The following is an 11,429-nucleotide window of genomic DNA, read 5'->3' as shown; positions in this document are numbered from 1 at the left end:
TATACCAAGAAAATCATTTTGAAGAGATTTATTGTCTTGAATTAAGGAGAAAAATTCTTGAATTGAAAGTTTTTCTTGGCTCAAATTAATTTAAGAATTTTTCGTCTTAATTTCAGACAAAAATATTCTTCAAAATTATTTTCATGGTTCATGAATTTTAAATATAAATCAACTTTTTTTTTCGGTGTAAAAACATCATTTTGAAGAATTTGATTATTTTGATTCCAGCAGAAAAACTCTTGAACTAAGAAATTGTTCTTGATTCAAGTAAATTTTACTTAATTCAAGAATTTTTTCGCTTGAATGAAACTCTGATCAAAATCTTCAAAATAATGATCTTAATTCAAGAATTTTTTTATCAGTGAAATTAGTCAAATAATTGACTTTAATAAAAATTTTTTTTCTACTTTACTCTTCCAACTAGCGATATAATACATTTCTCATTAAAAATTTAATGCGCATTATGACTCGTTTACTTTACGATTTTCAGAACTTTTTTTTTTTTTTCAGCTTATTATAGTACAGAAAAAAACAACAAAATTCCAATGGATCGAATTCATATAGTTGATTTCAACGGTTATTACTACCAAACCGACCGAGTTTCAAAATCTCTCGGGCAGAATTTCGTAATAAATGAATTCGCTAAATGTGGAATATCAGAAAGCGGTAAGATAAAAATTTTACCAGAGCCTATTGTCACGAAATATGACGTGGAATTTGAAACTTTCAATGACACATGCGCAAATTTATCGTGATTTCGTTTATGATACCGGAATTTTCGGGTCCAAGGGCACTCATACAGTATCTGAGTTAAGAAATCAAATAATTCGTATGTTACTGAATAACAAAATAATTTATGTTGAAACTGATAAAAAACGCGAACAATTGCAATCGTTTATTCAGAAGGGTCATTCCATGTCAAATCGACCAATAGTTGGAATCGACCTCTTTCGATTTGGATGAATTTTGGTCAGAAGTTTTCTTTTCTCATAAAACGAAGTTCTGCCAAAGGAAAAAAAATAAAAAAATTTTTTTCGAAAGATATGCAAATTCAAAATTTCGCGATTTTTCCAGTTTTTCAATTTTGTTTTTGCAATATCTCGAATGCTATTATAGATACAGGAATGGTATTTCATTTGTTTAAAAGGGGACACTTGGGGCTATTGAAAAAAAAATATTTTGGAAAAAAATTTTGAAAAATGCCAAATTTTGAATTTTTGAAAATCGTCAAAAATGAAGACCACCATTAAAATTTTGGCTCAATTTTTGGAGTTTACTCCTTAAGAATCGATTTTCATATAAGGCGCCCGGTATGACAAAAATATGGAGTAAAACCTACTCATCAAATGGGATAGTAACGTTTTTGGTGCGCATCATTATGTCTAAAAAATAAAAAAAAGTTGAAATTAATTTATTATTTAATATTTTCACGTCATGCATTTGATTTCTAAATACTCACAATTATAATATTATGTATCTGCATAACTTTAACTTGTATAGAAGTAGCAAAAAACAAAAAAAAATTTTTTTTTGAAGTTCAAAAATTCATATTTTTGAAAAAAAAAACCCCTATCCAAAAATTTCAGGATCTTTTAAGATCATTACAAGGTATCATACAAAAAAAATTGAGCCAAAATTTTAATGGCGGTCTTCATTTTTGACGATTTTCAAAAATTCAAAATTTGACAAATTTGGCATTTTTCAAAATTTTTTTCCAAAATATTTTTTTTTTCAATAGCCCCAAGTGTCCCCTTTTAAACAAACGAAATACCATTCCTGTATCTATAATAGCATTCGAGATATTACAAAAATAAAATTGAAAAACTGGAAAAATCGCGAAATTTTGAATTTGCATATCTTTCGAAAAAAATTTTTTTATTTTTTTTCCTTTGGCAGAACTTCGTTTTATGAGAAAATAAATCTTCTGACCAAAATTCATCCAAATCGAAAGGGGTCGATTCCAACTATTGGTCGATTTGACATGGAATGACCCAGAAGCAAACTAATAAAATAAAATCTTTAAGTTCTTTCAAAGATTTTGATTTCCATCAGAAATCTTCACGCATCTGCGGTATACTTACATCATCCAATTGAAAATCGAAATGTTCACTGTGCATACTACAGAGCCATCGCACTAGCAGAATACGCTAATAAATATTATTTTAAATTGAACCTTTATGATAAAAAAATAACGTATATCGCTCTTATTGATCTGAATGATTGCTGTGAAATTGATAACTTATTTTCTCTGAAAGAATTGAGTATAAAAATTTTGAATAGCAATGGAGAAGTTAAGTACGAAGAATTATTTGTAGCAAAACTTACAGATTCTGATATCGATGAAAATTATTTTAAGTACTACAATAAATATGGAATTCTTCCGAGTGCTGGTAATTATAATTTAATATTTGCCTTGACGGAGCTGAGTAGTATCATTGATGAATACTCTGCAAGTTTGAAAGTAATTTATGTTAGAAATGAAATTATTAAAAATATTTTTAATGAATTATTAAATCGGCCATTACCTTCTTCTGTTAAGATTGTTTGTTTAGACGAAATTGATTATGAAGAGCTTTTCATTGTCACCAAAAAGTGCAAATATCATGAAGATGGTTATCTTGAAGAAAGTGGAGAAAAATGCGCTGATGAACATACTGATAAGATTCTTCAGTGGATAATGGAAAAAGAATATTTTGATTATGAAATATTACGGGATGAAACGCTTGTATATTTTAAAAGATAACGTATAATAGTGTGTGAGTAAAAGATATCAAATTTATGTTTTAAAAATTTTAATTAAAAGAAAATGAATTCATTAAATATTCATAAATTGAAAATTATTTCAAATGCTCCAATTATTTTAGTTGAAATAATTATTACTTGTACAAATAAGTAAAAATAGTTAAATTATACTCAATAGATAATTCTATTAAAAAAAAAATTTTTTATGACTTTGACATGATACGAGGGATGCAAATAAAATAAAATAGTCATATTTAGCCTCCTACGTTGTAATTATCAATAAATATTGATCATTAGAGAATATTGGTTACTCAAAGTGATAAAGTAATAAGGAACTTGTTTGTAGAAAATTTAAAATTTCCTCCAGAAAAGGTTTTCAATCATTTTTTTGCATCTCCGATATTTAGCTCAGAATTGTGATTTTAAACTTTTTTAACAAGTGATCTAATCAATCAAACTTTGAATCTAATATTGAATGGAAATTCTGGCTAAATGATATGAGATATGGAAAAATTGACAAAGATTTTTTCTGTAGAGAATAAACTTTTTTATAAAAAAATTTTTTTATCATTTTTTCGTATCTTCAATATTTGTCTCAAAATTTTGATTTTTAACTTTTTTACCTCCTAGTATGATCAAACACGCTTAGAACTTAATTTCAAATGAAAGTTTTGGTTTAATGATAAGAGATATTAAAAAATTGAGGAAATCCTTTTTTATAGAGAATTAAATTTCCTTTAAAAAAGCTTTCTTATCGTTTTTCTGTATCTCCAATATTTAGACCAAAATATTTATTTCAAATACTTGGCCTAATAACAAACGATTAAAATCTAACTGTAAACTCAAGTTCTGGCTAAATGATTAAAAAAAAAAAATTAAGCGGCATGATGGCCGAGCGGACTAAGTCATTATCCCGTTAGTTTGTTCGTGCATCATGTCGTGAGGCGAGGGCTCGAGCCCCGACGGTTGTTCGAATAGTTCCAACACCAACCGTCGGAGATCACTCCGGTAGCCGACTGTACTGGCATGGGTTTTCTCTGTGGTTTCCCCATCGCCACTATTCCAACAACCGATAGAAAGGGGTGAGGAATAGGGTAAATACAGTACAGAAAGCACAAGTCGGTCCACAGCCGCATTGAGAATATAATTATGTGCGAAATGATATGTTGATTATAAAAAGCGGAGAACATGTTGATAATAAAAAGTGGAGAACATGTTGATTATAAAAAGAGCGGAGAACATGTTGATAATAAAAGAGTTGAAAGATTGTGTTGATAATATAGAGCGGAGCATATGTTGATAATAAAGAGTTGAAAAAGACTATATGCGGAGAAGCTGAAACAATTAGCCTTGTAAAAACCAGAAAACGGTATACAAGTAAAACTCATAATAATAATAAAAAAAAAAAATTAAATTTTTTTTATCACTTATATAGTAAAGCAAAAACAGTACACTGATAGAAAAACAATCTTGATTCAAGAAATTTTTTTTCTTCAAAACTTGAACTCTTGAAACTAGATATAGATATATTTCTTTCAAGAATTTTTGTCTCTTGGTTCAAGATAGGCGATAACACTGATTCAAGATGTTACCGACTTGTGTTAAGAGTGGCTTTTTTTTTGAGTCATTTATTTACTTATTTCCAAGAAATATTTTTTTTGGTATAACAATTAAAGTTTGGTATTAACAAATCTAGTTTTTGAAATAAACTTTGATGAATTATTTTATGTTTTTTAAACGATAATGTTATTTTGATTGAAAAACTTAAATGTATCGATTGAAGATGATATAGCTCTTAAGCCAATAAAATCTAAATCAAGACAAGAAATTCTTAAAGCAAAATAATAATTTGTCTTCCAAAATAAATTCTTAGGTCAAGAAAATTTCTCTTGAGTCAACATAAATTTTCTATCAGTGTAATAATGAATCGAATTTGTGTAGCTGATTTTAACGGTTACATCCGAAAAAATCGATCTTTAGGTGTTAGCGAATTCGTAATAAAAGAATTCAGTCTATGTGACATATCAGATAATGGTCCAGCAATTATTTTAAAAGAGCCTATTGTAACCCAACATGAGGACGCAGATGATCTCTTTACTATGGATAAATCAAAAAATGATGAATTTCTGTATGCCACAGGAATAAAATGGAACAAGGGTTCTCACGATGTATCTGACCTAAGAAATTCAATAATTCGTATGTTATCAGAGAACACAACATTTTATGTAGAAAATGATAGAAAACGCAAACTATTGCAGTCGTTTATTTTTAAGAAATCTGATAATATAAAATCCTTGAGTTCTTTCACAAATTTTAATTTTCGACCAAAGGAACCTTTACGTACCTGCAGTTTCCATCACTCACTAAAAAATCAGAATCTTCACTGTGCATACTTCAGAACCATCGCACTGGCGGGTTATGCTTACGAAAATTATTTCAAATTAAAGCCATATGAGTCCAAAACAACGTACGTCACTCTTGTTGATCTGAACGGTTACGAAAATCCTAATGGTAAATTCTACCTGAAAGAATTGAGTATTAAAATTATAAATAGTAATGGAGAAGTTACGTACGATAAGTTGTTTGTGATAAAACTATTACTTTCACATGTCGGTGACTTTTATTCAACTTACTATGACAAATATGGAATCCCTTGGGATGCTGGTGATCATCGCTTATATTATGTCCTGAAGGAGCTTAATGACCTGATTGATGAATACAAAGAAAATTTGAAAGTTATTTTCGTTAGGAATAAAACAATTTATAAAATTTTTAGTCAATTAACTGTTGATCCACTACCTTCGTCTATTAAGATTCTATATTTGGACAAAATTAATTACAGAGATCCGCAAGTTGTCGCAAGAAATTGCGGATATCATATAGAGGATTATCTCAAAAGAAGTGAAGAAAAATGCGCTGGAACTCATACTGATAATATTCTTCCGTGGATCCTGGAAAAAAAATACTATGATTATAATAAATTCCGGTATGAAACGCTCGTAGACTTTGATAGATGAATTTTAATATCATTGAAATATTTATAAATTTTTAATTACAATAATTTTTGAATTATTGTAATAAAAATTACTATGTTCTATGTAATGGAACTTTCTATTGATATATTTTTTTAATTGATTTTTGATTAATATTATTATCCACAAGTACACGACGAAAATTTTGAGACGAGCATATTATTATTTTTAAAAAAATTTTTATTGTTTAATTTGGTATCATCAGAAAGGTCGAGACAAAAATTAGTACCTTTTCACAGTTTTATATATTTTTCAGTGATAGTCAACCCGAGAAAAAATTTTTCTATATAATCATATATAATTGTATATAATCATATATGATTATATATTAGGGTGATCCAAAAATAAAAATTTTTTTTTCCAAACAGGCTCAAAAGTTTCTTTTAGGTGTAAAAAAATTTCTGTGAAAAAATGAGCCCTTAATATTAATATTAAGATTGCCCTCATCGCATTTTTTTAATTCCCGTAACGATAACATGGGAAAAATTTTTTTTGCTTGTTCTGATTTTTGTACCGTTCAAACGACTGATAAATCGCTGTTCCAATCTTTATAGAAAATTGAACGCTCTACAAAAAAGGTCTGATAACATTTTTTGATTTGTCCACGCGTTCAAAAGTTATTCAAGATCAAAGTTCAATTTTTCAAAAATTTGATCGAATTTTATAAATTACACCGAAACTGTTGGTTTCAGTGTCAAAATAAGGATCAAATTTTTTGTCAAACATAAATTAGACTTCTGATACATGTGGTACATGTAAATAATAGTATTTATTCCATTGCTATAAGATGGAAAATAAATAAATAAATATCTTTAAAAAAATTTTTGTAATTTCAGATACAAATGGCCAATTTGTTCTTTTAAATTTTCAGTCGATAAACACTATTATTTTCTTGCTCCGTCGATAAAAAAATTATTTCCCAATAAATGGAGCTCAGAGCTTCAAAGCTATGTTATTATTATGATAAACATACTAAACCAAAAATTTTTGTCCTTAGCATTTTTATTTTAACAAAGTCAGAGTTATTTACAGTTATTATTATCTATTACATGATATTAATTTAAAAAATTATTTGAGCTTAATTTCAAGTTGACCATGGATTACTTGAGTCGTATTGTGAGTGATCCAATTGAAAATTTTAGTGGACGCAAACTTCCTAGTTTAGTAGAGGTTATGTCGGTATTTCTCTACCAGAAAAAAGTTTTAAAATTTCAACATAAACACAGTATCAATTTGACAATAACGAAAGTTCAAGAAAAGTGATCCGAAGCTGATATTCCAACGTGTGGCGAGCAATTTGCACGAAAAAAACTTTCAAATTTATTAGATGAAGTCAAAAAGATACAGAGGAATTGTAAGCGCAAAAAATCAGTAGCACAAAAGAAGAAAGAATCAAATTTTTCTCAAAAATTAAAAAATTTATTTGATATCGCCAAACTGAACGTCGATAAATACATTGATGAAGAGAAAAAGTTGTTCTTATTCGGGCAAAGATAAAAAAATCGATTCGGATTTATTGATAATAACACTGTAACACAACAAGAAGATTAAAATCAAGATATAATGGTTGTAGATTCAGCTGGTAAGTTTATATTACAATTTATATTTACATTGATAGAAGAATTTCTTAGTATTTCAAAAGATTTCTTTGTATTTAAGAAATCATTTCTTAAACATCATTTCTTTGTATTTAAAAAATATTTCTTAGTATTTAAGAATTATTTCTTAAATACTAAGAAATATAAATACTAAGAAATATTAGGTTGGCAATAGCCTAATCGGTTCGGTACCTGCATTTCGAAAGAGTGGGACCAGGGTTCGATTCCGGCGCGCACCAATATTTTTCAATGATTATAAACTAAGAATATGTGCGTTTCATTGCCAGCCTCTGTACCGGTCGGGTTTTCTGTGGTTTTCCCATATAGTTATGGAGGTAAAATGTCATTATAGAAGTACCTCCATACTATTTAAGACCGTAATGCAAATGCAGGTACTGATTATAACGCGTAAGTCGGCCACAGTCGCAGCACATGTGTATCGGGCATGAAAGAAAAAATCCCGACATGCAGGGGGGTGGGGACGAAAAAGTGGTTGAGAGTTATAATGACAGGGTTGAGAGATTATATTACGGAGAAAAAAGTGGAGAGACAATAATTCCCCACCCTCCCTTGTAAAACACTCTACAGTGATACAAGTAAAACCATCCTCAATTATAACCTCAATACTAAGAAATATTTTTTAAATGCTAAGAAAAGATGTTTAAGAAATAATTTTTTAAATGCAAAGAAATCATCTTAAATACTAAGAAATCCTTCTATCAGTATACTTTCTCAATCAACTATAACTATCTGTTTTATATAAACAACTTTTACTATTTAGATGCAGATGAACCTGCTGTTAATATGATGCTTGTTACCCAAAAATCCGCAGTATTACTATCTGGTTTATCAGCAACAACATCTAGTCAGACATCAAATGTTGTATCTGACTTTGAAAATCAGCTAAGTCAACAGTGTCAACCAAACAAAATTGATGTGATGACACCCGAATTATGTGCAGCACTAGATCGAGCAAAAGTAACAAATAGGAATACTACTTTTATTTTAGCTGCTGCTTTTAAGAGTGTAGGAATCGATCTTTCTACTCTTAATTTAAGCTACGGTACAATTTATCGAGCGCGCATCAAACATAGATCAAACATTGCGCAAGATTTGAAAGAAGAATTCCGTTCTGATGATCGTTATGTTGTCCACTGGGACGGTAAAATTTTGCCCGATATAGCTGATTTACAGTCTGTTGACCGTTTAGCAGTTCTACTTTCTGTCTCTGGAGTTGATCAGCTTCTTGGAGTCCCTAAAGCTGATATTGGAACTGCTTATCAACAAGCTTTAGCTGTTATTTCGACGTTGAATCAATGGAACATTGCTCCTTACGTAAAAGCAATGTGTTTCGATACTGCAGCTGTCAACACAGGTAAACTTTATTTAATAATTACAAGTACTTATGTCATTATTATATTTGATTTCTACTGCATGACTTCAGCGTGAGCGTAGGTATGCTCTCCTCTCGCCTTAAAATCAAGATCTCATGTTTTTATATATTTTTATCTGTTCTTGTTGTAGGCGTTTATAAAGGTACATGTGTTCAAATTGAAAAAGCATTGGGAAGAAAATTGGTGTGGCTTCCTTGTCGTCATCATGTATTGGAAATTGTTTTACGAGGAGTTTTTGAAGTTTTTTGGACCACTACATCTGGTCCTAACGTTCCGATTTTCCTTCGTTTTAAAAAAGGATGGGATGACATTGATCAAACCAAATATAAAAGTGGAATAGAGGATGAAACTGTAGCAAGCGCTTTAAATGAAGATAAGATGAAAATTATTAATTTCATTAATGATTGCTTACAGGTAATAATTGTTCATTATATTTCCTTGATACAATCAAAACTAATACTTTCAACTTATATTTATTAATTTGGTTTTTTAGATGTCTCAGCCTCGAGATGATTACCGGGAGCTTTTGGTATTATCTTTAGTTTTTCTTGGTAGTTGTCCAACCGATACGTACACTTTTAAGCGTCCTGGTGCTATGCATCATGCGCGATGGATGTCACAAGCCATCTATAGTTTGAAAATGTTTATTTTTCGGGATCAATTTCATCTTTCCCCTCGTGAAATAAAAAGTTTACGTCAAGTGTGTATCTTCGTAATTTTATTTTACATTGAAGCTTGGTACACGGCAACATCTGCTATTCTGGCACCTCACAAAGATCTAGAGTTGATGAAAAATTTGATTTTAAATAAAAAAATTGACTCGGTGGTGTCATAAGAAGCTTGCAGAAAAATGAAGGAACATTTGTGGTATTTAAATGACGAGTTGGCCACAATCTCATTATTTGATGACAATGTTCCGATCTATATTAAAAAGAAAATGCTTTATGCCATTAACACTCGAGAGGGCTCTACATTAATGGAGCAGCGATATCATGTAGAGGATGTAAATTTAAAATCGTTATTAGATAACGATTTAAGCGACTTTGTTTCGAAAAACTCATTAGAGCTATTTAAAAAATTTGATTTACCCTCTGATTTCATAGAAGAAGATATTTCTACATGTCCCAATGATGACAGCTACAAAACATGTCTGGAATTTTTCAAAACTTTGAAAGTAACGAACGACGTTGCTGAACGGAGTGTTGCATTAATTGAAGAATATAACTGCTGCCTAACTAAAGATGAAGAACAGTTGCAGTATTTATTGCAGGTTGTTCAGGGCCGTCGACAACGTTTTCCAAATTGTTATAAAAAATCACTTCAATCATAAATATTTAATATAAATAGATAAGCAATTTTTTAAGCAAAACTTATTAATAAAATGAATGTGAAAATAATAATAGAATAAAATTGTTTATTTTTTGATTTATTGCACAAAAATTCCTTAAAAGCATCATATTTATTTGATTGAATAAAACAAAATTATTGGTCAACATTTATCAGAAGTCTAATTTATGTTTGACAAAAAATTTGATCCTTATTTTGACACTGAAACCAACAGTTTCGGTGTAATTTATAAAATTCGATCAAATTTTTGAAAAATTGAACTTTGATCTTGAATAACTTTTGAACGCGTGGACAAATCAAAAAATATTATCAGACCTTTTTTGTAGAGCGTTCAATTTTCTATAAAGATTGGAACAGCGATTTATCAGTCAACCAAAATTTTTTGACGCAATGACGCAAAATTTTTTACTGTGTAGAGGTCAGCTAAGAACGGATTTTACAAAATTCCACCCACAAGGGTGGTTGCGGGGGCGTTAACAATGAAAAACTCCCGTTTTTAAATTATACACAAAAAAAAATTGACTTGACTCAAGAGCCAAACTCTTGAACCAAGAATTCCATTTCGAAGAAAATGATTTTCTTGAGTCAAGAGAATAAATTCTTGACTCAAGAAAAGTTTCTTAGACCAAAAATAATTTTTTAGCTCAAGAATTTATTCTCTTGACTCAAGAAAATCATTTTCTTCAAAATGGTATTCTTAGTTCAAGACTTTGGCTCTTGATTCAAGTCAATTTTTTTATCAGTGTAGCTTCTATCGACTCCAAATTTGGTAGGAATCTTCTGTAAGAGATGTAGAAATAATCTATAAACAAATATCTCATCCCAGAGAGGGTTGCGGGGGTGGGTACTAACAATGAAAATTTTTAATTTTCAAGCTATAGCTCCTACAGACTCTAAATTTTGTAGGAATTTTTTGTAAGTGATGTAAAAATAATTTATAAACAAATTTTACAATATCCCACCCCACAGGAGGTTGCGGGGCTGGGTATTAACAATGAAAATTTTTAATTTTCAAGCTATAGCTCCTATAAACTCCAAATTTAGTAGACGTCTTCTACATGTGATATAGAAATGATCTAAGAATGTATTTTACAACGAATCAACTCCAATAATGATCGTGGGAGTGGGTGTTAACTATAAAAAATCTTAATTTCCAAAATATAGCTTCTAAAAACTCTTAATTTGGTAGGAGTCTTTTATTTCTCATGTAGAGATCATCTCAAAATAGATTTCAATAAAGTCTACTCCCAATAGGAATTGCGGAGGTAGGTGTTAAAATCTAAAATTTTCATTTTCAAACTGTAACTTCTACAGAC

The 11,429-nt window shown here is 29.7% G+C and overlaps 1 protein-coding gene across 1 annotated transcript; it reads left to right on the top strand.

The window, feature by feature from the left end:
* Window positions 1–7,337: 7,337 nt before the first annotated feature.
* On the top strand, window positions 7,338–9,832 carry LOC123270876. Its single transcript, XM_044737021.1, has 4 exons — window positions 7,338–7,356; window positions 8,154–8,747; window positions 8,897–9,180; window positions 9,260–9,832. Exons 1-4 carry the CDS (start codon window positions 7,338–7,340, stop codon window positions 9,599–9,601), a joined length of 1,239 nt encoding a protein of 412 aa, XP_044592956.1. The 3' UTR covers window positions 9,602–9,832.
* Window positions 9,833–11,429: the final 1,597 nt, after the last annotated feature.

This window comes from Cotesia glomerata, linkage group LG8 (genome assembly GCF_020080835.1).
Source record: "Cotesia glomerata isolate CgM1 linkage group LG8, MPM_Cglom_v2.3, whole genome shotgun sequence".
NCBI lineage: Eukaryota > Metazoa > Arthropoda > Insecta > Hymenoptera > Braconidae > Cotesia > Cotesia glomerata.
The sequence above is the reverse complement of the archived record's forward strand: the minus strand, read 5'-3'. Positions and strand labels throughout refer to the sequence as shown.